Raw genomic sequence first — 26273 nt, 5'->3', positions numbered from 1 at the left:
TTGTAATCTTACGGTGACATATATATAAAAACATAAACTATTCCCTAAAAATATATACATTTATTCAGAATGCAAGTAAAACCGCGAGGAAAAGCTAGTATTTAACTAAAGAACAAAACAAAGATGTTTTATTCAAAATAATACACAACTCTGAGGGCTCAGTGTCTTAGGGACAGTAAGTTCTGAGCTTAAAATTTGTAAAAGCAGACTTGTTAAGTGGATATTATATCGATACTATTATGACAACTGCACAGCACTATGCCAATATGACATGTTATTGTAAACAACATTTATTTCCAAAAATTTAGCTTTTTCAAAATTATATTGCAATATTATTAAAACTATAATTCGTAGGTATATGCTCTCTAAAAAGTCTGAAATAAAATTAAGCAAAATTAACAATTTTGAAAAACCCACGAACGGTAAAAATCTTATTGAAAAATAATAAAATAAATCAAAACCACTTAATCCAATTATTATGTAACTAAATATTATAATAGACGTAAAAATACTTTCTACATAACGTCGGGGGCTGTCTTTGCTATATGAAATTTCAAAAATTAATCATACTCATGAGTGTACATATGTTACCGGCCGAACCCGATTTTAGGACAAACCAGTTTTGCCTAGGCTCAACTAGTTCTTCCTATAAGCGTTAGGATTAACTAGTATAGCCTAGTCCAAACTAATTTGTCCTAAGCCTGATAGGACGGACCAGTTTAGGCTAGGCAAAACTAGTTGATCCTGATATAAGTACGCACACTCTAGGATAAACTGGTATAGCCTAGTCAAAACATATACATATCTAAAAGTCTAAATAAATAGATGAACTAAATAAACTACTCCGTGTTTAGAAAAATAATCATCTTTAGGGTCAATTCCTACTGAGAGAGCAGAGCGGCCGGCAGCGGCCGTAAATGCAAGGGATTGAGCGCGAGCGCGGCGGGCCGCGCTGGGCCGCGCCGCGCCGCGCTCTTACATTGCCCGTGCTCTTACGGCCGCTGCCGGCCGCTGCTCTCTCAGTGGGAATTGACCCTTATTAAACTATAATGATTCGTCGTTATGGATAAATTGATAAAACGAACAATCATACTACATATATGTAGCAAACTAACAAATAATAGGTGAGTATTTTTTTTTAATAGAAGCAATAATCAAATCTCAAATTAAAATTGTTGTCGTTAAAAGTTATGGATAATAATTGGTAATACAAACAATCACACTATAACAAATAATAATGTTTTTTTTTAAAGAAGCAATAATCATACGAGTATTATGTTAATTATTAAAATTGTTATTTATTTTTACACGGTTTGCTTTGGTGGCACTTAGAATTGCAGAGTATCATTGCCTTCTTGCACTGGCATCTGTTTGTGGAACAGTTCTTGTTGCAGCCACATCTCACAAAACCTTGGCCTGATCCAACAGAATGTTTCGTAGCTGCAGTTCTCAACGATATTTCAGAGTGTTGGTTTACATTTGCTACCACTAAAAAATTTTGACCAACTAGGATCTAGACCAACTAGTTTTGCCTAGCCTAAACTGGTCCGTCCTATCGGGCTTAGGACAAATTAGTTTGGACTAGGCTATACTAGTTAATCCTAACGCGCATAGGAAGAACTACTTGAGCCTAGGCAAAACTGGTTTGTCCTAAAATCGGGTTCGGCCGGTAACACATATTTTATGTCATTGTTAAACATCTACTCAACACCTGCAAGGAATAACATCGTAACTCAGTTTTAGGCAGTTTTGAGTTACAATTATTCTTGCTGTACAAAAAATTCAGATTTTTTTTGCACTTACTCCTGTGTCTAAATTCCTTTACGTAAGGATTTGAATAATGTAAAAGCATTGTAAATGTAGTTAATAAAAGGGTATGTTTAGTTACACATCCTCATCATCATTGTTTATGCTCACCATTATTAATATAATATTGTAATACAAGATACAATCTTGTTCTTAGATATTATTATTACTTATTAAATAAACTCTGATTGTTACCTTTAATACGACTATTTCATTCTGATATAGCGAATAAAAATACTAAACAATCATTGTAACGTAAGTTACAATTATTTTCTCCGCAATAATTGGCAAGTTAGATTAAAATTAGGTACGATACATATTGACTTAAAAGTTAATGAAAGTATTTGTTTACATTTCACCGACCGCCTCCCGCGCTCTTAGTTGTGGCCGAGTTACGACGTGCAAAGTTCACGCAGTTCACGATAGTTTGCATAGAATATTGTAGTAAGATAAATCGAATCAGCATGTAACGTTGCATGTTAATGTCAACGTTTTAAAATACTTGCCTATTGTTTTTAATCAAAAGATTAATACAAGGTGGGTAGAAAAAAAAATGTAATGTCTACCTACGGCTACGTTTAGAAACGCGTACAATTATTTGTTTAGTTAATTAAGTATTATTTATGTCTTTTACTAAACTGATTAACGTATTTTCAAATTCATATCTATATCTATATCTATACATATAATAAATCTGTAGAAAGTGATTGTTTGTTCGGGATTCACGTAAAATCTACGAATTTAATGCAGACAATGCTTATATACAAAAGTTCTACGTAACTTGGGGTATTACTTAGGCTTTGTTTCATCGAAATCGGTTCACTCTATCAAAAGATATGATTAATTTAGTGAATTCAAGATGTAAAATATTACGACACGCAATCTGTTTGACAAAACAGTACAGGTTAAAGTAGCTCCATCTGTGGTAAATAAAATACATTAAGAAGCGAGGTGGTAAATAACAATGAATTACCATTTACATTCTTTATATACTATTATTTCAATAGATGGAGTTGTGTATTTTCCGTAATTCACCATATTTTAACACGTAGTGTAATTTTTCGATAGACATTTCAATACTGTTTGTCAGTTTGCCGTGCCACATCAAAATCCAACTATAAGGCGATTATCACACTGCCCCGCATGATGCAGCGTAGTGCGTGGATGCGTTTTTTTCCGTTGTATGGAAATATCTCCGTTTGTATGGAAAACACGCATAGTCCAACACACTGAAAATGCATCCACGCGCGTTCATGCGGATCACGCACATACATGCGGAGAAACACGCACCCCCGCGCGTAGGTGCGGGGCGAGACGCAAGGTATGGCACACTGAATCCCGCAGTGACGCGCGTGATTTTGAATGGGCGTGACGTGTATGTTTGAAAATGGAACTCGATGAGAGCCGTCGTGCGTGAATTAACAAAACGCACCTACGCGCGTGAGTGCGTGAAAAACCCGCACGATGATGCAGATCTGCACTCCCGTAGGAACGCGCGTAGGTGCGTCGACACGCAAGATGCAGCGTGATGCGGGGCAGTGTGAAGATCACCTTACCTTGATGAAAGGAAAATTAATAGATCTCAGCCAAATTTAAAACGGTGCCATCTAAATTATTTTTTGAACATTATGTCAAAAATGATGACTTTAGTGGAACAATTAATTATAATTTAAAGTTACAGATGGAGTTCATATCAGGATTTTTTCATAAACATAGTTTAGCTTATCTTCCACTAATGTGGTGGCCTTAAACAAATTACTTTGAGTGAGTAGTATTTTTTTTTTTTGATGCAAAATATGAAAACTTAATCCTAGAAGAAATCAGGATCTATCTCTCGCAAGCGCTGCTAAGCGTGAGATAATGTAGGCTTCTGTAGCTTTAAAAACCAGCCCAGATACAAAGTGCAGATAAGAAATGGGAGCTGCCTTATCGCGTCTGAAAACGTACAAAATACGCGTTGCATACTAGAGACATGCTTACTTTCAACTTCCGATCGCAATTAATACACTGTTCCCGATTACGAACAGTCTCAGTTAGACCCGAGCCAAGTCTAAAAAAACACCTTTTATATAAAACTACGTTTGATATCATTCAATTACAAAGACAGAATTGTTCTCTGTTGCAAATCCTATCCACCTATATCCTATCCTAATCCAGAATGCATTGCAGGCGTGCATTGCACAAAAACCAATGGTATCCTATTCGAAAAGTCAAAAGAGTTGACCTGCCAACGTCAGCTTCTGCGCTAAGCAAGTGTTCTTAATAGTACCATCAGAATTACATTCATCGTTGAATGAGGTGAATAAATTTTCAGAAACCACAATAACAGTAGGAGCCAAAGCGTATTATCGCTTCATAGAGCTCTGATTGGCCCCAGGTGACCAAGTCAGGTCTAATTTGTTCGTTCATCAGATCTTTGAAAGTGTTTCGGTGGATACTTACTGTCGTCCTGTTTACGTGTGACACAAAATATGGTATATAAACGTCCTCCGCAAGAGCGAAATTTTCCCAGTATGCGGTAGTGACGCACAGTATACAACACTTCTGTTTCTTTTGATTTGCTGGCTCCACCAAGAAATGACAAATTGCGAGCGTACATTTTGAAAATCTTGGCAAAACTGCAGGTTTCAAGTACGAACACATGAAGTGGACTCTCTCAGATACGTACATTTTGCCTATTCGTGAACTAATGCAAACATTTCGGTGGAGTCCCGGCTTAGGCCACCACATTAGGCGTGCGCGATCCTCGGGCGTGTGAGTAGCGCGGGCGCCGCGCGTGCGTCGCGAGCGCGTTGCGTGAGCGTCGCGTTTTGCTGCCCTGCGGCATTTGTAGCGCGCTCGCGGCGCGCGCGCCGCTCTCCTTGACGTTTAACTGCTAAGGCGTTTAGCGGGCGGCGGGGATAGCGGGCGAAGGGTAAGAACGCAACTCGAGCGCCGCGTGCTCGCCTCGAGCGCGTCGCTTGCACTCTTCACACATGCCGCATTGCAGCAAAACGCGATGTTCACGCAGCGCGCTCGCGACGCCCGCGCTACTCACACGCCCGAGGATCGCGCACGCCTAATGTGGGGTCAGCCTTACCATAGTGAGTAAGTGAAACTATCCTACCCTATGCGCCTGCTGATGATGATGACTCATTTCATCATCCATCCAGCTATTCCCCAACTATGTTGGTGTTGGCTTCCAGTCGCCGAATCTGTTCGAGTACCAATATTTTGCTTGGAGCGACTACCTATCTGATCTCTTCAATCCAGTCACATTACAAGACATTATCCATGGTAAGACTGACAGACTTTCTGGCTTCTGATTAGTCACAGCAGCTGCAGAAAATGTACAAATGACAGCTTTGTCAGACTCAAAGCATATAGACATAGATTATAGCTGTTTCCTGTGAAAATTACTTACGCACTATACGTAATAATTTTCCAAATTGGCTGACCAGATCCAGAGATATTCACAACGTCACAAACTTTACTTCTTTTGTTTAGATAAATGGTCACATCCACAACACAACCTTGATCATTGAATCTTTGCGACTGCTAAGTGCTAATCCTAATTATACTGTCACGTGAAAGAATGCACCTACGGGATAAGTAGTATTTTGACGATTCTATATTGCCCACGCAGACGAAGTTGCGGGCAACAGCTAGTTTACTATAACAACTTAGGTCTATGTTAAAAATATTAAGTATAATTACAATGTAATTCCACCATAGAGTTATTTTAAGTTTTGTCTATTGGCAACTTTGAGCTGTCATTTCTCTCTTACCCAAAAAACTGTTTTGTGGTGCATACGTTGTGTAAACAAATAAAATACTTTTCGCTGATATAGTACTGTATTGTTTATTTTATTACGACAGGTTATGGGCCCAGCAGGCACATAGCTGTATAAAATAAATTAAATAATACAGGAAGTAAAATATTCGCGAGCCGGCGTGGCGCCTCCAAGAAAGTGAGGTTAAGTTTGCACGGCCACGTGAAGAAGTTAGACTTAAAATACTTGTTCGACGAGCGTCGCAAGGAAGGACAGCGAAATGGAAATAAATTTGAATTCTAATAATGGCTTGATGAAGCTAGAAGGAGCTAACAATTGGAACATCTGGAAGTTTCAAACGACAGTTTTGCTACGGGGACAAGGCTGGCTAGATATTGTTGAAGGAAGAGCTTTAAAACCTGAAGATCCCACTCAGAGAACTGCTTGGGAAAATAAAGATGCCAAGGCGCAGACATTATTGGTCACTAGAATGACTGAAAATGTAATGTTACATATTGTAACATGTACTACTTCGGCTGAAATATGGAGGAAGCTGCAAAGCGTTTACGAGCAGAAAACAGAAACAAATATTCATATAATCCAGCAGCGCTTCTTTCAGTACAAAGTCAAGAGTCGTGGTGGCCTAGTGGGTAAAGGACCAACCTCTCAAGTATGAGGGCGCGGGTTCGATCCCAGGTCAAGCAAGTACCAATGCAACTTTTCTAAGTTTGTATGTACTTTCTAAGTATATCTTAGACACCATTGACTGTGTTTCGGATGGCACGTTAAACTGTAGGTCCCGGCTGTCATTGAACATCCTTGGCAGTCGTTACGGGTAGTCAGAAGCCAGTAAGTCTGATACCAGTCTAACCAAGGGGTATCGGGTTGCCCGGGTAACTGGGTTGAGGAGGTCAGATAGGCAGTCGCTTCTTGTAAAGCACTGGTACTCAGCTGAATCCGGTTAGACTGGAAGCCGACCCCAACATAGTTGGGAAAAAGGCTCGGAGGATGATGATGCTTCTTTCAGTACAAATTTGAAACTGGCACTGAAATGTCTATATTTTTATCTAAGATCCAGGAGTTACAAAATCAATTCAAACAATTAGGAGAAGGTGTTTCTGACAAGTTTGTGATAACTAAAGTGTTAATGTCACTACCGGATGAGTATAAACATTTTGTTTCTGCTTGGGAGTCAGCCCCGGACGATAAACAAACAATGGACAATTTAGTCGCAAGATTACTGATAGAAGAAGAAAGACTGAAAGAAAAAGGTGAACAACCTTCACCTTCAGGTTCATCAGCGCTCGTTGTTAAAGACCGGAAGACAGTAAAGTGCTTCAAATGTAATAAAATGGGACATTTTCTTAGTGAGTGTAGAAATAAAAATAATAACTATAAAAATGAAGTACAGATTAACAAGTGTTTTTATTGCGGAAAGGGTGGACATAATAAATCACAGTGCTGGTTTAGGAAGAACAAAGAACATAAGAAAAGTAACGCATTTGTTGTGTCAAACTCGTTAACAGAATACTATCAATCGCAATGGTTAGTAGATACGGGGGCAAGTGAACATATGTGCCGTGATCGTGGACTTTTTACATCATTTACGGACATAGAACACGAGTCCGTTATTATCGGCAATGGTGCAGCGATTAGTGTTTTAGGCTATGGTCAGATAGAGGTAGAGGTGTTTGACGGGACTGATTGGGTTAACACGACCATAAACAAAGTTCTTTTCGTTCCTGAACTAAAGACAAACTTATTCTCTGTGAACTGTGCGTCAGATAAAGGATATGTCATGGTGACAGATGACAACTCGTGTCAATTCTATAAAATAATAAAGTCTGTGCCATTGCAAAACGCGTTGGATGCTCATATTACTTGGAATTACGCAATAAAAACAAAGTGGCAAATGTGGCTAAGAAAATTAAAACTACTTTGCAAGAGTGGCACGAGAGATTAGCGCATCAAAACTATAAACACGTAAGAAAAGTACTGTCGAAAAATAACATTGACGTGAAGCAAACCTCAGTTACAAAATGTGAGAGTTGTTTACAAGGAAAAATACACCGGCTGCCGTTTGGGAATAGTGAAACATTTACTACTAAAACGTGTGAACTAATTCATGCGGATACCTGCGGTCCAATGGAGGTTGCGTCGGTCGGTGGTTCAAGGTATTACGTTTTAATGAAGGACGACTTCTCAAACTATACATCTGTGTATTTTGTGAAGGAAAAGTCAGAGATAAAGAATTATGTCGAAGATTTTGTAAACAAGGCAGAAAATATAACTGGTAACATGTTGATGCACTTATAGGGTGCAATATCCTTCATGGATTGGAGTAACAATGACTACACAAAATCGCATTATATTGTTTTACTAAGCATATATGCATCAAGTGGCAGTCAATGCGTTTTTGACTAGTCGACGTAAGTTCTTCGAATTAGAGGCTGCTAACGACAAGTACCTTTTTCAAATTATATGTTATACCTTACTATATTTTGAATATATGTTTCTATAAATACATTTTGGACAATTTATTCTTTATTTGGTACATAGATCATATACTTATTAGACAAATTAGTTTGAAGTTACAGCAAAAATAAAAATAAAAACTTTAGGCGCGGTTTTCTCGAAAGTGTTCAAATCCTAGTTAATGCGTTTTACTGAGTTAGTGTGTCTTTACTGAGTAGATATCAAAAATGTGCAAATGATGTTTTGTTAAGTGCTTTGAAAAGAGTATTGCGTTATGTCAAACATACTCTAGACTATAAGTTAATTTATAAATGTACAACTGATAATGTTTTGGAAGGGTACTGTGATGCAGACTGGGGAGGTGATCTTGATGATAGAAGGTCAACTACAGGCTATTTGTTCAAATTTTCAAATTGTTTAATTTCTTGGTGTTCAAAGAAACAGGTAGACACCTGTTTCTTTGAACAAATAGCCTGTAGTTGACCTTCTATCATCAAGATCACCTCCCCAGTCTGCATCACAGTACCCTTCCAAAACATTAAATAAAAATAAAAAAGTAAGTCTCTCTTCTACAGAGGCTGAATATGTTGCCATAAGTACAGCAGCCAGTGAAGCCTGCTGGCTGGTTAATTTGCTCAATGATTGTAATATAAACAATATATGTCCAGTAAATATATACTGCGATAATCAGTCCGCTATATCAGTTGCCTGTACCGACACTATCAAACGATTAAAACATATAGATATTCGCTATCACTTTATTAACCCATTAGAAGTCACTGTACTCGATTGAGTACAGTCATATTCCTAAGTGTAAATAACAGATCTCGTAAAGTTAATGTAGTTAACCTTGTTATTTTACTTGATTATAACACCCTTTTATTATATGAAAAATATTATGTGCGTAGCGTGATTTTTTTTCACAAAAAAATCCAGTTGAAGTTGTGCTTCCGAAATGTTGTTGAAGTATGTTGTCATTTTTAGTTTTTTTATTATTATTGCTACTTTTTAGTTATTTTTTTCATAAGATTATTTCAAAATACATATCAAAGAAATATATAAATAACAATATAATAAGTAATTCGTACCTCAAATGAAACTAGGTTCATATAAAAACGACTGTACTCGATTGAGTACAATGACAACATAGGTAAGTAAAATAACTATTATTTTTTCAAATTCCTTACTGTGTAGAAGCAGCATTTTCCTGAATAAAAAGCTACTAAGGGGTTCGAAGAAGTTATTGAAGCCGTTTTATATTGTACACGTGCATTGCCTGGTGAAGAGGAGAGTCCTAATAAGGATACAGCAGCATATCGACAACCGTGAGACGTAGCTGGTACTATTGATATCATCTGGGTACCATGGCAATCAACTATGACACTATTGAACCACAGAGGACAATCAAAAGATAGTGTAATAGTGTGGTGTGAATAAAGAAGGAGAATGTAGCCATAGCGATATCGGGCTATTCCAAACAAACAATAACAATATGGGACGTGTGGATGAACTCTACCAGTCTGTCCCACTGGACAGAATTGCTGTAATGTACATGGCATTTGCTAATGCGTGGCCTTTTTATGCAAGGAGTAATAGTAGTTCTATGGAGTTTCGCAGTCATATCGCACGATATCATTTTCACCAAGGTGAACCAATAATAGTCGCCGGTAAACTATGAGCCTCGAGAGGAAGCTCAAAGTCTCAGTCTCAAAAAAAAGTGCAACGAGAGGCCAGGAGTTCTCTGCGAGATTGAAATGAGGAGATCCGCAGAAGAACCAAAGTCCGACTTGGCCCGAAGAATTGCAAAGCTGAAGTGGTAATGGGCAAGGCATGTAGCTTGCACAACAGATGGCCGATGGGGCTGTTCTTTAGTGGAAACCACAACCTGGAAGGCGCAGCATGGGCAGGCCCTCGACTAGAAGGACTAGAGGTCTGGCCAGGGTCATCGGGAAGCACTGGATGCGGGTTGCTGAAGATCGAGCAATGTGGTAAACGAGAGGGGAGGCCTTTGTCCAGCTGTGGGCCTCTTTCGGCTAATACAATGAACGAATAAAATCGCGCGATGCTGCATCAATAGTCGATGGCCTTCATCAAGTAGGAGTTGAACACTATCCCGTCAAAATAGAAAAACAGCTACGACGTGTAACTTGTCATTCGAGAGTTCTTTGGCAGTGTATGACGTATCTAAAAACACTTTGTGTCGAAAAATTATTATTCGAACATCTTTATACACAGGCGGTCATTGTACCCAGTTGAGTACACCCCTGTAATTTCATGAAAACTATGAATTTTCACATTTTTCTTGTATTTTGTGTTTTTTTGTTCCCAGTTCTATATGAAAATAAAGAATATTCCAAAATAATATAAGTACTTTTTGTTTGACCTCTAATGGGTTAAAGAGTTAATTAAAAATAAAAGGTTGTGTTTAACATATATCAAGACAAGTAATCAACCGGCGGACATGTTAACAAAATCTTTGAGTAGAGACTTATTAACTCGTTCCTTATGTGATTTAAAATGTGGTGTAGACAATACACAGATGGTATAATTAAATACATGTTTCTTTGCTTACTGTTTATTTAGGTGTTGTAATGTTGAAATGTAGTAAGATATGCATATTTTTTGTTGGTCATTAGTTATTTGGTGAAATTACATTGAGGGGGGGTGTTTAAAATATTCCCCCTTACTTATAAAATCTCTAATCACCTTCTAAACAACATTTTAGCTAATCACTACTTATAGTCTTAAGTAGTGATTAAATGTTAGTTAAGACATGCTTAAGCAACGTTTATAAGTAAGAATTTTCTTAAACAGCCCTTAAGTATTACTTATATTCAATTCACGTTTATCAGTAAGGCTGATTAAGTATAATTACAATGTAATTCCACCATAGAGTTATTTTAAGTTTTGTCTATTGGCAACTTTGAGCTGTCATTTCTCTCTTACCCAAAAAACTGTTTTGTGGTGCATACGTTGTGTTAACAAATAAAATACTTTTCGCTGATATAGTACTGTATTGTTTATTTTATTACGACAGTCTAGAAATAAAAAATTGTAACTTAGTTTAAAACTTAAAAACAAACAGTACGTAGTCGTTATCTGTATCGGTGCAACGGCAAGTTGAGCCAAATTCGACTTCACGTCATTGTGATATGGTTTCGATTCTTTTACCTGGACTGCTGTACCAATGCAAATCGGATTCGTTCGCTACTCATTCACGGACGTGTTCCGTGAGTTTGGTTAGTTGCTTTAGCGAACCGACTATTTTTAAAATATCATCACGGAAGACACACGTTCACGCGCTCCTTACAAGTACTCACTTTTGCCAGTCCTTAGTGCGTGACGTTAATCGTGGTCTTAACGTATTTTTTAAACGGTTTTATTTACAATTTTGAAAAAATATTTTTCAAATTTCGTTTAACTTAATCTCTATATTGTAGAATCAGTGCATCTCCCCGTATTGGGTAAGTGTTGAACAATTCGTGTAATTGCTACCACCCACCTATTGGGTGACCGTTGGCAAATGACTTGCAGATTTCATCTTTTCTTGCTTTGTACATTTGTAGCATCATTCGTAGCCTTTTTTCATCATCATAAGTAGTCAGGGTTATTCTTATCATTTGCTTATCCCTGCATCTTATTTTTTTTACACGTTTTATACATTTTATATAAAATTACATTTCAGCTGTTCTCTGTAAACTCCGGTTCTGACTGTGAATTTGCACACATTCCCTTAAGCGCACTGAGCTTCTGCTTCCTGCTTCCGCGGCAAACACAGTCAGAGGAGGACAATCAGAAATTGACATTTATTTGAATGGACGTGAATTCAAGGGTCCAAAGTTCGGGTTCAAAGTTCGGCTTAAACTCCGGGCCACGGCTGATCCGCTGGCACGAACGTCGACAGGCACCGAGAGGCACCGTGCACCGATTACCCTCTACCATACTGCATCACCATCTGCGGGTCGTCCACCCTGAAGCGCCTCCTCGGCTGAGCGTCATGAACGGACATCTCTCCACGTGAAGCCAGGACAGTGCTAGCGCGCTTTACCTCCATATAGCAAAATTAATTTTGCAGACGGGCATTCGAATCGCGACCTTGGCAATAAATTTTTATGTTCACAATGTGGTTTTTAATGGTTTGTTCCCACTAGTGTAATGTAGAACTAGTGGGAACAAACCCTTTTGTTTTGGAAATAACCATGATAATATGCTGATTGAAGAGAAAATGCCAGCAGCTTTTGTAGAGGCGGGCAAGTAAATATGAAATAAAATAATACCATCCTATTATTTTCCTTTATTTTTGTATTTTATTGCAGGCATAAGAATTTGAAAAAACCCACGACGGCGTATGCGCATGCGGCGCCGCGCCGTCCAACACTCCGCGCCAGTCAAGATTTCCTCATCGGCCGCGAAGCCCGTGTCGCTTGCTTTACCGCTCGCAAAACTTATGCTATCGCACGTACTCGCTATCTAGTATAATATTTCCAATCCTGTACTTATTTCTACTCCTTCTATTCTGTGTGGTGTATTCTATAATCTGCTAACTGTCTATCTTCCATGTGTGAACTATTGCCTGTGCTGACGCAATTACATGTGCTATACTACTGGACTTGGGACTTTTTCTTCATACCCTTAGCACACGACGACCAACGGAGCAGGTAGTACCATACTACTCAACCACCCACAACTGGTGACCCCGATAAGGACACTTCAGGTACTCTTAAAAACAATAAGTGACAATGAGTGATAGCAGTGATTCCGGTAACACTGTTAACTCGCGTGCTAGCGCGAACTTGGCCACGCGGCGAAACCAAAACCGATGCGCGTTTCCACTGACCGTGGAAAATCGGATGCGGTAAAATCAAAAATCAAGGTTCCTGCATTCTCAGCCGAGGACCCCGAGCTTTGGTTCGCACTGATAGAAGGCCAATTTTCTATGCATGACGTGACAGACGACTTTGAAAAATTCACGCACATCACCAACAACTTGGATCTGCAGTATGCGAAGGCCGTGAAGGATATTATCGTTCACCCACCGCCTAAGCATCGTTACGTACGTTACGTTAACTGAAATCCGAGTTGGTCAAGCGACTTTCAGCATCTCACGAGAAGAAGGTGAGACAGTTGCTGACCCATGAGGAGCTCGGCGACAGGAAACTTTCACAGCTCCTGCGACACCTGCAAGATTTGGCCGGCCCTGCAGTGCCTGAGGATTTTATTAGGTCGATCTGGAGCAACCGTCTGCCACACAACATCCAGACCGTCTTGGCTTCGCAGCCTACTCACTCTCTGGAGCAGCTTGCGGATCTGGCTGACCGCATTCAGGAGCTCACTGCACCCTGCACTGTCGCCTCTGCAACTTCTACCAGCGCTCAGAGAAACAGTGCTTCCGAGGAGATCGCGGAGCTGAAGAAAATAGTACAGCAACTTACGCTGAAGCTGGATGAGCATACGCGCGCGTCATGCTGTTCTGCGGGGCGTCCTTCTAGAGCACAGGAACGACGCCTCTCATCGTCGCGACATCGAAGCCGATCGAGGTCCAGCTACCAGAAGTACCCAGTGTGCTGGTACCACGCAAAGTTTGGGCCTCAGGCACACAAATGCGGCAAACCCCGCGACTACCACAAGGCGGGAAACGCGACGGGCAGTCGCTAGTGGCGACAAACGATTGCCCTTCATCGACGGGTCGCTTGTTCGTCACTGACCGCAGCTAGAATACGCAGTTCCTGGTAGATACTGGCAGTGACCTTTGCGTCTACCCTCGTTCTGCACTTCAGGAGCGTCAAGCCAAGACAAATTATGAACTCAGCGCGGCTAACGGAAGCGTCATCGAGACTTACGGCTTTATAGATCTTACGCTAAACTAAGGACTGAGACGCAATTTTGCTTGGTGTTTTATAGTAGCAATGTAACTAAGCCAATAGTAGGCGTTGACTTTCTTAGCTTTTATAATTTAATTGTAGATTGTCGCAATCAACGCCTAATAGATAATACGACAACTTTGTCAGCTAGTGCTTCTGCTGCTAATTCAAATATTTGTTCTGTTAAGGTTTCTGCAGGCGACACGCGTTTCCACGCCATACTGAGTAAGTTTCCGGAGATCACACGTCGTTCAGGCACACCAGTCGTTCCAATGCACAGCACAGTACACCACATTAGGACCACACCTCATGTACCCCTCGTAGACTGGCACCGGATTAGAATTGCTAAGCGGGAGTTTGAGCTCATGCTTAACAATGGCACGGCGCGTCCTTCCGAGAGCCCCTGGGCTTCTCCCCTTCACCTTGCGCCTAAAAAAGATAACGGCTGGCGACCTTGCGGCGACTATCGCATGCTTAACACACGCACTATTCCAGACCGTTATCCTATTAGGCACATTCATGATTTCTCCCACTCTATTTCTGGTTGTACTATCTTTTCCACCATCGATTTAACGAAGGCGTATAATCAGATCCCTGTTTTTGAGGAAGACATACAGAAGACGGCTATTACCACACCGTTTGGCTTATACAAATTCCCCTTTATGACGTTCGGCACTTCGGCCTGAGGAATGCAGGCCAAACATTCCAGAGATTTGTTGACGAGATGACGCGAGGCCTCGACTTTTGTTTCGCATATCTTGACGATTTCCTAATTTTCTCCAAAGACGAGGCCGAGCACGAAACACACCTTCATCAACTTTTCACCCGTATGAAGGAGTACGGTGTACTTGTTAACACTTCTAAGTGTGTCTTCGGTGTTCCCGAAATAACATTTCTAGGTTACCGTATATCGGCATCCGGCACCAAACCTCTGGAACCTAAGGTTGAGGCCATCAATGACTTCCCTTTGCCTAAAACGCGCGGCAAATTAATATATAGGGAGGTAGCTGTTACCCCATTTAACCAAGCCACCACCACCAAGTAAACGTTCTCACTCTCACTCGCTACCTCATTTACTGGGCCCCCGGGAATCAGTCGCAAAATCAAGAGGGCAACAATCCCAATAAGCGGCTGAAGGGTGAGGTTACCTCGGCGGACTTTAAACGCAGATCACGCGCTCCCTGTGGGTCCGGCATCACCGACCCACTCGCCCTGCCACTGCCCGGCTACCCTCCGAGCAGGGTTACTAGCCTGCTCTAGCGACTCCAATCTGGACGGCCAATGAAGGCAAGCCAGAAGTGGGAGTTATCTCCCGTCATGGTGCACTCCGGCCATCCGGAGATGGGGGACAGTATACTCTCCCTGGAGCACTCGGTACCCCCGCGGGGTCACAACTCCCCGTCATAGGCCTCAGATGTCCTGCGGGGGGGTTATTATTATTGTTGTCAGTTTTCTGAAAAGCAAATGGAAAACTCGCTTCTAAAAGTCTTTAAAACGCCGGCGAACTTTCCACAACTGGGTACTCACTTAGCAGTGTAGCAAGTAACGTATCAGATACGGTAACAAGTGAGTACGTAGGCACGAGCCCGCTGCGAGCCGCTCGCGCGTGGAGCGCTGTAAGCTCGCAGTGACCCGCCGAGTGGCGGTTTCACTGCGAACACAAAGGCGGCTCGCAGTATGCTCGTGAGGACCGTGGACGAGCCGTACCCACTTGCAGGTTGATACCGTATCTGATACGTTACGTGCTACACTGCTAAGTGAGTACCCAGCTCACGAGGAACAAGTCCAAAACAAGGTTTAACCAGTTTCTTAGCAATTCTCCAAAATTCACATTAAGAATACATTCAGACGCATGCTTGGCTTACCGTCTGGGTGCCACTAATATATTCTTATAATAATTTAAAACTTTGGAAATATTCATAAGGTCGTTAAAACCAAGATTTCGCATAGGTATCCGTTTTTTTTTTGCAAGAGTGTATTAAGGAACTTTTAAAATGATTTGTTATGTCATGTATTTTAATGTTATCTGTATTGTTTGTCAATAATTTTTGCACGCTTGAGTTTTAAGCAAAACATAATTGATCTATGTATGTATATTTTTTGATAATATAATTATGTACATACTTGGCTACTATCAGCCTACCGTATATTTTTTTCCTTCTAATCCCAATCCATTCTAAGGTTGTCTGGCGATAAGACCGCCCATTATGTCACCTACTTTAACTACATTTAAGATCAAAAATGTAAAATTTGTGTACCTAATAAAATATACATTCCTCTATCTATCTATACATCACTCATCCAAACGTGATGAGCTTTGCTATTCTATCTGCACACAATTATGATTTTCGTCATTTTTTCTTTGTTATTTTCGTCAATGACAATCGCATATTATTTTCTAAAAACATCCAATTATTTTTTATATTTTTACAGGAACTATGGAACATGAGACTCAACATGTATAGAGAGGTAAGTCTGCTATTAATATCCACGAATCTTTATTTCTAAATATATTACCAAGATATATTTTTATATTTTTCTATCCTTATCTCAATTTTATTTATAGTACTTTGTAAAACTCTGTATTGCATTAAAATTGTCCTTTCGTAACGTAAACAATAATCTGACCCGTTCGTCGGCGTTCTGTAGGTTTTTTTTACCCACAACGGAACGGAGCAGGTATACAAGCTGTTGATTTGCATCCGTGCCATATTCAAGGACGTAATTATGCTAATGATTCTCTACCCAAATCAACAAAAAAATATGGTAGGTTTTATTTTCGGAATTTCATCAATGTCATCTAGCCGTATTTAAACTTGGCGCGTATGTTACTGGCCTTAAAACCGTGCTGCGCCCTCACACAAACGCAAACACAAAGCATACGCAACGAATATTCATAAATTTCATTCATAAAATTGGATTACTTCTGAAATATTACGACATTACAATGACAAAAATAGCAGTGCATATTAGCTATTTCCCGTCTATTGTAATTCCAATCGACTATTTACGTATTTCATGTCCTCCTCCTGGAGTACGGCACAAATGCAAATCAACACCTTGTATACGTATAGAGTGAGAAATGTGCGTTTGTGCAAAGTAATGTTCCCACCTATCTTCTAACTAAACTAATGATCTGATTTTGATGCGGTTTTCAATAACGGGTTTGTGTTCGATGAGATCATGTTCTTAGATAAGTGTCATGGCTGTAACTCACTAGGGGGCGCCACAATGTTAGTGCAAAACAGCAAAGTAATTTTTCCACCTACCTTCTATACTAATGATCCGATTTTGATGCGGTTTTCAATATCGGGTTTGCGTTCAATGAGTTCATGTGCTTAGATAGGTGTCATGGCTATAACTTACTAGGAAACGCCACAATATTAGTGCAAAAGTCATTTGTGTGTTAAATAAATGGTTTTTCTTTCTTCTTTCTTCAAAACAATGTTGCAGATGCCTATTGAAGAACTACAGACCCATCACACTTCTAAGCCATGTTTATAAGCTGTTTTCAAGGGTTATCACGAACCGTCTCGAACACAGGCTTGATGACTTCCAGCCTCCCGAACAAGCCGGTTTCCGAAGAGGCTTTAGTACCATAGACCACATCCATACGCTGCGGCAAGTTATACAGAAGACCGAGGAGTATAACTTGCCATTATGCTTAGCGTTTGTGGACTATGAGAAAGCCTTCGATTCGGTGGAAACATGGGCGGTACTGAATGTGACTCTCAACTCAGTATGATGCTCCAGGGCCTCGACCGAGTTTCACAACGGGTGGGCCTGAAAATGAACATGGACAAGACGAAAATTATGTCAAATGTCCATGTTGAGCACACCCCAGACTCTGTTGGAAGCTCGGTACTCGAAGTTGTTGACTCATATATCTACCTAGGACAAGTAGTCCAATTAGGTAGGTCCAACTTCGAGAAAGAGGTCAACCGCCGAATCCAACTCGGCTGGGCAGCGTTCGGGAAACTACGCAATATCTTTTCGTCCGACTCAGTGCCTCAAGACAAAAGTCTACAACCAATGTGTGTTACGTTAGTGATGACTTACGGCACCGAAACGTGGTCTCTCACTATCGGCCTCATCTCAAAGCTCAAAGTCACTGTACGAGCTATGGAGAGGGCTATGATCGGTGTTTCTCTACGTGATCGAATCCGAAACGAGGAGATCCGTAGACGAACCAAAATCACCGATGTAGCCCACCGGATTAGCAAGTTGAAGTGGCAATGGGCAGGCCATATTGCTCGCAGAGCAGATGGCCGATGGGGCTGAAAAGTGCTGGAGTGGAAACCATGGACTAGCAAGTGCAGCGTAGGACGTCCACCGACAAGGTGGACAGACGACCTTATAAAGGTCGCCGGAAGACGCTGGATGCAGGTCGCCTCCAACAGGTATCTGTGGAGATCTAATCCAATGGCTGAGATGATGATGAGATGATAAATGTTGCAATACAAGGTGTTGATTTGCATTTGTGCCATAGTTCAGGAGGAGGACATACAATACGTAAATAATCGATTCGAATTACAGTAGATGGGAAATAACTAATATGCACTGCTTTTTTTGTCATTGTAATGTCGTGGTATTTCCAAAGTAATCCAATTTTATGAATGAAAGAAGATGGATCAAAATTGCCCCACGTCCTATAACAATGTGACGTATCTCAAGAAAAAGAAAAAAATGAAAAAAAAAATATAGCATATCCTCTAATTCTTTTTTTTTTTACACCTTCATACTAAAAAAATGCTTTAAAAGTTGTTCAGGTGCTGTTATGAAAACATCGTTCATAGGACTATTTATGGACTATTTTATTAAATGACTTATTTGTTTGATAGGGTATACCTCACAGGTGGTCCCATAATCATCAGGTCAGGATCTGATGATGGAAACCCTGAGAAATTCAGGTCAACTTTTTAAAGTTGCAGCCATACGCGGGATAAAAACTTGACTATAAGGTGTATTCCTTATAACAATATGCAACAGTGAAGGTTTGGAGCTGACCTGATGATGGAGACAAAAGAAGGTCGAGGGAACTCGACAACTGAATATGTGAACTACCTCAAGAGTCGGTGTCTAATGGATGTACCTAAGCCGATGCTCCAAAGAATAGTTTTTTTTTTTGCTTTTCAGTGTTTTTGGGAGTCGGTTTTATTTTATTGTAAAAAGTTTTTTTTTTATTTTCGGCTTTTCAGTGACAAGCAAAGGTTTATTCAATACAAATAATATAACCCCAAACACGAGGTAGTTTACATATTCAGTTGTCGAGTTCCCTGGACCTTCTTTCGCCTCCATCATCAGGTCAGCTCCAAATCTTCACTGTTACATAGTGTTATAAGACATACACCTTATAGTCAAGTTTTTATCCCGCGTATGGCTGCAACTTTGAAAAGTTGACCTGAATTTCTCAGGGTTTCCATCGTCAGATCCTGACCTGATGATTATGGGACCACCTGTGAGGTATACCCTATCAAACAAATAAATAATTCAATAAAATAGTCCTATGAACGATGTTTTCATAACAGCGCCTGAACAATTTTTAAAGCATTTTTTTAGTATGAAGGTGTAAAAAAAGGAATTAGAGGGTATGCTATATTTTTTTTAATTGTTTTCTTTTGTTTGAGATACGTCACATTGTTATAGGACGTGGGGTAATTTTGTATGGATTGTGATCCGTCTTCTTTATGAGTGATTGTTGCGTATGCTTTGTGTTTGCGTTTGTGTGAGGGTGCAGCACGGTTTTAACGCCAGTAACATACGCGCCAAGTTTAAATTAGGCTAGATGACATTTACGGAATTCCGAAAAAAAATAAAGAAAAAAAAATACGTACCAATTTTTTTATTGATTTGGATCGAGAATCATTAGCATAATTACCTTCTTGAATATGGCACGGATGCAAATCAACAGCTTGTATAATCAAAACGTCCGATTACAATTCTGTTTTCATCAGCAATGTGTACGTGCTTAATGCATGTTCCCAAATAATAATAAATTCAATTCGTTCATGGTGCGAGTTTCAACTCATCATGTCGAGACATTCCTCAAGGAAGAGTTTTGGCCGAAGGGTGTCGTCTATCGGAGGTTCCGAGGATGGCTACGCGACACCTCGCAGCGTAACACGACGCCGACACTTCGTGTGAATTAGTTTTTAGTTTATATAAAATATGTATTAGTATATGATTTAATGTTATAATATTTATGTATAGTGTTTTCTATGGGCCTTGATGCCTAATTTAAATAAATAAATAAAAAAATAAAAAAATACGTCTGTAAATCACTAGAGGGCGCTATTAGTGCAAAATATTATTGCAATAATACACTCAGCGGCACGGAATCTGGCCCAAGCACATTTGGGCCTTATAACCATTATTTCAATGAAAAATCAGAATTTTTATTTTAAAATTGTTTAATTTACTCATTTTCCAAAAGAAAATGACTAACAGACAACAGAATTGTGAGGATTTTCGTTAAGTTTCATTGCGTTAGAAAACAGAGTCCTTTACCGCAATAATCACCATAAACTTTTAAATCAAACATTTTTAACAAAACAGAAAGTTATCGAATTTTAATAATGGATGTTTCTTCCTCTTGATCTGATGACTGCTTGCATACGATCCGGCATGCTCTGGATCGTGTTTTTTATCTCCACCTGAGAGATCTCCTCCCAGGCAGCTACCAGCGCGGTTTTCAGTTCACTGAAAGTCCGTGGTGGGTTACGACTTGCTCGGACCTGTCTTTTAAGCATGTTCCAGACATGTTCTACAGGATTCATGGCTGGATTTCTTGCAGGCCAGTCCAATTTTTGAATACCGAGCCGAACAAGTAATCGGTTACTCAGAGAGCTGTGTGAAGTCAAGCATTTTCCTGCATTATACGAAATTCTTCACTTCCTATGAATCCCGGACAGGGTAAAACATGACTTGGAAGGATCTCTTCAGTATACCGCACTGTTGTCAGACGACTTTCGACAACCAATAATTCAGTACGGGCTTCTGAACTTCTGCCTTGACAAACCAAGATGGACCCACCGTGAAAACCGACTGTTTGCTTGGTAGTGGTGGGAAGAAACCAATCTCCGCGCTTTCCCCATTCACGTTCACAGCCGTCTGGAGCTCTTAAGACGACTCTGCATTCATCGATCCATAAAATTTTACTCCATTAGTCATGCGTGCAATTTGCATGTTCTCTTGCAAACCTAAGTCTGGCTACGCGATGGTGCGGGAGGAGTTCCGGGCCTCGAGTTGGTCTTCGAGCACGCAGATCCCGTTCCTCTATCCTTCTTCTGATTTTACACTTACGGACGTTGACTTCTCTTGCTGTTTGCAAAGGCTGGCGTATCTCTAACGCAGTGAGAAACCGATTTTTCATTATTGCACCTACGATAAATCGGTCGTCGTGCGCCGACGAACACCTTACACCCCTACTTTCTGGTCTTCTTGTGTAAAGGCCAGTCTGGTCATGCATTTTTTATGCATATCTTTCACTTGTACGCGGTGCACTTAAAGTTTCAACCATCTTCCACTGCGTACACCCTTGACGTCTTAGCAACACTACTTGAGCAACTTGAGCTGCAGTAAGGGTAATTTTCAGATCAAATTGTGAAAAAAAGAGAAACAAAAAACGATCATAATCACTATTTTTTTTGGAACGTGCTTAGTACTTCGGCAATTTCTATCTGAATTTAAACTTAACTTTCCGCTTTGTGTTCCAACAACTGAATCTGTTTCCAGTGTTATAAAAATTAAACAGACACACATTTTTCTGTATTTTAATTAACAAATACGAAAGGACTGACAATATGTCATATGAAATTACAATTTACAACAGCTATCTGGGCTGATATCTACCTGTGTTTGTTTGGGCCAAATTCCGTGCCGCTGAGTGTATTATAACGAATTATCCGATTTCAATGCGGTTTTCAGCGATAGGTTCGTAGTTGATTGGTGCATGGTTTAAGATAAGTCTTACGATATTAACTCACTAGTGGGGCTGCTATATTAGTGTGAAACTAAACCTGAAACGAAATAAAATAATATAATAAATCAATAATTTTAATTTCTTCAATTTTTCTTTTAACTCGTGGAAAACAAAAATACAATGAAGCCCACATTAAAACAAGGAACACAGTTGAACGGCAATATCTTAACACGCTATATTATTCCACACAGATATTATTCACATTTACCTGTAAACGTAGACACGCGCGTCGTTACGCAAGCGGTGTGGCCTGTCTCATACATTTGCATACATTACAACTCATGGTTACGCCGTAACTACGCGCGTGACTACGCTTACGTCTACGCATACGCATCCGGTCTGCTGGAGCCTTAATACGCATAGATCACTCCGACAACAACTGTAGGGCAGTAGCCCACCGGGCAAAACACCTGCCCGGTTGGAGGATCCTCCCTTTAGTGCGAGGTATGATGAGCTTTACTCACTGCTCTCATACCTCCACAAAACTATTTATTTGTGACTGGATCCAAGCTTTGTTTTTGGCTTCGTTCGTGGTCCCATCCGTTTTTTGTTTATTATTGTGTCTCTATGAGACGTCAGCAATTTCACTAGCTTGTCTTTTTCTTCTGTAAGAAAGGTTTGTCCTTGTTTTCTCTTCTCTGCCAAAATAAACTCAATTAACATTAATAAACCCAAAATTAACCTCACTCAATGTACACATACACATCAGTCAATTTGACAAACGCGCGAAGGAGATAGATAAAAATTCACCTGTAGAAAACCTCTTTACTGTTTTATTGCATAAAACAAAGCGTAAAGTAGTTAAAAGTTAAACTAAAATAACATCACAAGATATTTTTTCACAGGCTTTAGTAATATACTCGATTGACGTATATTTCTTAAGAAGTACTGAAAAATAATTTTATCGGTAAAATATCGACTTTTCTTTATCGTTTGTAGAGCTAGTAATCTGTCACTTACTTAAGGGATCCATGTACAAGTGTGGTGAAAATGAATTTAGGTAGGTGTCAAATTGGGAGGGCTCTTATTGTAAGTAGCATTTAGATAGGGAAACGGTAAGAGATTGTTGGTGAAAATGGGCATAAGAAACTGGAAAGTCCAAAACAACGTTAAACGTTACTACTAACTACTAATAATAATTGACTATACTAATAATAATGATCATTTTTTCAGAATCATACGTTTGGCCAATAATTTGGAATTTATGACTCCCTTTCAGCTAAATCATCGTTTAGTAACCCAGTACCTATGGAGTTATCAAGAGCTTCAACGCGGCAATAATTTGACTTTTTAGATAGCTTTAACCCTCCTCATCATTTTTCATGTGGTTAATTTTAACATTTATCACAAAATTTGGTATTTTTTAAATGTCGAAGTGTGATAGGAGACGAGTTGAAAACGGCATTGCTAACTTTAAATTGGTTTTGTCGCAGCCCAAAGTACTGATATTACTCTAAATTGTGTTTATTTATGATAAAGGGATATTTGAAAACCGCGTGGGTACAATATCTTAACAATAGAACGCTTTACACAAAAAAATCGAAACTCCTAAAATTGCCTTCAATCATCAGCGTAGACCATTTAGAGCAGGTGAAAATTTTATCAAATACGCAAAGTTTTTCAAAAACGTTTTGATTTAACAGAAAGGTTCATTAATCATTAATTAAAACTGCATCATCAGATATGAAAATCACGTCAAAAACTTTTAAAAAAGCCCACGAACTTTCTACCAAGAGTTAGTCCAAAATAACGTTTAACCAGTTTCCTAGCAATTGTACAAAATTCAAATTTAGAATACACTCTCACGCATGTTTGGCTAACCTTTTTGATGCTAGTAACATACTACAGTCATTAAAACCCTTTGAAATACACGTGAAGTCCTTAAAACCAAAATTTCGCCTAGGTGCCCGCTTTTTTTGCAAAAGAGTGTATTATAATAGACGTAAAAATGCTACTTCCTACTTATCCTCACATCATCAGCCTATCGCAGTCCACTGCTGGACATAGGCCTCTCCAAGTGCACGCCACTGAGATCGATTTTCGGCTTCTCGCATCCAGCTCCTGCCAGCCGTCTTGCGCAAGTCATCACTCCACCGTGCCTGAGGACGTCCTACACTACGTTTGCCGAGGCGCGGTCTCCACTCTAGAACTCGTTTACCCCAACGGTTATCGGTTCTTCGGCTAATATGGCCAGCCCACTGCCACTTCAGCTTGCTGATTCGGTAGGCTATGTCGATGACCTTGGTTCTCTGACGGATTACCTCATTTCTGATGCGATCCCTCAGAGAAACGCCGAGCATAGCTCTTTCCATAGCCCGCTGAGCAACTTTAAACTTGTGGACCAGCCGTACCGTCAGTGTCCACGTTTCGGCTCCGTAAGTCATGACAGGTAGGACGCACTGATTGAAGACTTTTGTCTTTAGGCACTGTGGAATCGACGATGTTAGGACTCGACGTAGCTTCCCAAATGCAGCCCAACCCAACTGAATTCTCCTATTCACCTCGTCCTCAAAGTTGTTTCTACCTAACTGCAATGTCTGCCCGAGGTATACATATTTCCGAACAACTTCGAGAACGGCGCCGTGTATCGCAATCGGTTCCGGTAGAACATGTTCATTGAACATGACCTTGGTTTTGTCCAAGTTCATCCGTAGGCCGATGCGTAGAGAAGATTCAGCCAGGTCGTTAAGCATCTGTTGTAGGTCCTGCAGCGTTTCCGCCATGATGACGATATCGTCAGCAAATCTCAAGTGAGAGATGTGTTCGCCATTGATGTTGATGCCGCGTCCTTTCCAGTTCAGCGTCTTGAACATATCCTCCATTGCATTAGTGAACAGTTTCGGGGAAATAACATCCCCTTGTCTCACTCCTCGATGCAACGGTATGGGCCTTGTTTGCTGATTCTGTACTTGGACGGACATTGTAGCGGCTTCGTAGAGACATCTCATCACTTGAATGTATCGCCAATCTACTTGACAACGCTGCAGGGACTCCAGAACAGACCAGATTTCAACCGAGTCAAAGGCCTTCTCATAGTCCACAAATGCTAGACACAGGGGCTGATTATACTCTTCGGTCTTCTGTATAATCTGCCGCACTGTGTGGATGTGGTCTATGGTGCCGTATCCGCTCGAAACCCAGCCTGCTCCGGTGGTTGGAATTCGTCGAGTCTTCGCGCAAGTCGGTTCGTGATCACTCTTGAGAACAGCTTATAGACGTGGCTTAGGAGGGAAATCGATAGTTCTTCAACTGGGTTTTGTCTCCCTTTTGAAGAACAGGACGACAACACTCCTACTCCACGCCTCTGGAGTTCTCCTTCAAACAGGACGGCATTAAAAGCTTCTGGAGCTCCCCAGTACGGGCTTACCTCCTGCTTTTAAAAGCTCTGTTGTAATGCCATCCTCGCCAGGGGCTTTTCCATTTTGAGCTGTCTCAGAGCGATCTCGATCTCGCCACTGCTGACTTCTGGCAGGTCTTCGGTGAAATGGCGTGTTAATGTGGCTCTAGAATCCTCATTTCCGGGATCAGGTCGAGATGCATGCGATGCGTATAACCGGCCATAGAAATTTTCCACTTCCGAAAGGACTGCCGGCACCGAAGAAACGACTTCTCCACTTGTTGTGGTCAGCTTCGTCAAGTGGCTTCTTCCAAGAGATTGTACGAACACCTTTGACCCCGATTCAGCTCAATTGCTCTTTCAATGGCAAGAGTATTGGAGTACCGGAGGTCGCGTCGTACGTGCTTGTTGATCTCTTGGTTTAGAGCCCGCTTAGCTGACGAAGTGACAGGCGGGTTTTCACGTCGTTTCTTCATAAGCCCTAATGTCTCTTCCGAAAGCTTTGATTTCTTGCCCTTACGCTGCATGTTACAGAATCTCGAACCTTCCTCCCTGAGGATCCGAACCACATATTCGTGGTTCTGGTTAACGTCTGTTGTGGTTTCCACGGCGGCAAATCGGTTCTCCAAATTTGACTGGAACGTTTCGGATCCTGTCATGGTTTGGAGCAGTGTTGTCGGAGCCTGGCCTTCATCAGACGGAAACGTTCGGCCTTGAAGTTGATATTCAGAGAGCCTCGGACAAGTCGGTGATCGCTACCGGTATTAAACCTATTGATCACGGAGACGTCTCTGAATATGTGCTTCTTGTTCGTCATGATGAAGTCAATCTCATTTTTAGTCATAGTGTCGGGGCTTTGCCACGTCCACTTCCTTTGGGGCTGCTTTTGAAAAGGAGTTCATCAAAAGAGCCCCTCGCGTTCGAGGAAGTTGACGAGCATTTGCCCCTATGATTCCTGCTTCCAAATCCATGGGATCCTACTGCCGATTCGCCGCAAGTCTGTACTCCCACTTTAGCGTTAAAGTCCCCCATGACAACGGTGTAATGGGTCTTTGTAGTGA

The 26273-nt window shown here is 40.6% G+C and overlaps 1 protein-coding gene across 1 annotated transcript in view; it reads left to right on the top strand.

Annotated features, from left to right (window-relative positions):
- Positions 1-26273, top strand: part of LOC135117212 (hemicentin-1-like) — a 475120-nt gene that overhangs the window by 440757 nt on the left and 8090 nt on the right. Inside the window, exon 13 of the mRNA XM_064035808.1 lies at positions 16328-16363. Coding sequence (XP_063891878.1) covers positions 16328-16359 — 32 coding nt within the window. The 3' untranslated portion in view covers positions 16360-16363. The remainder of the gene's footprint in view (positions 1-16327; positions 16364-26273) is intronic.

This window comes from Helicoverpa armigera, chromosome 8 (genome assembly GCF_030705265.1).
Source record: "Helicoverpa armigera isolate CAAS_96S chromosome 8, ASM3070526v1, whole genome shotgun sequence".
NCBI classification, from domain to species: Eukaryota; Metazoa; Arthropoda; class Insecta; order Lepidoptera; family Noctuidae; genus Helicoverpa; species Helicoverpa armigera.
Note: the sequence above shows the minus strand (reverse complement) of the source record. Positions and strands in the feature narration are given on the sequence as shown.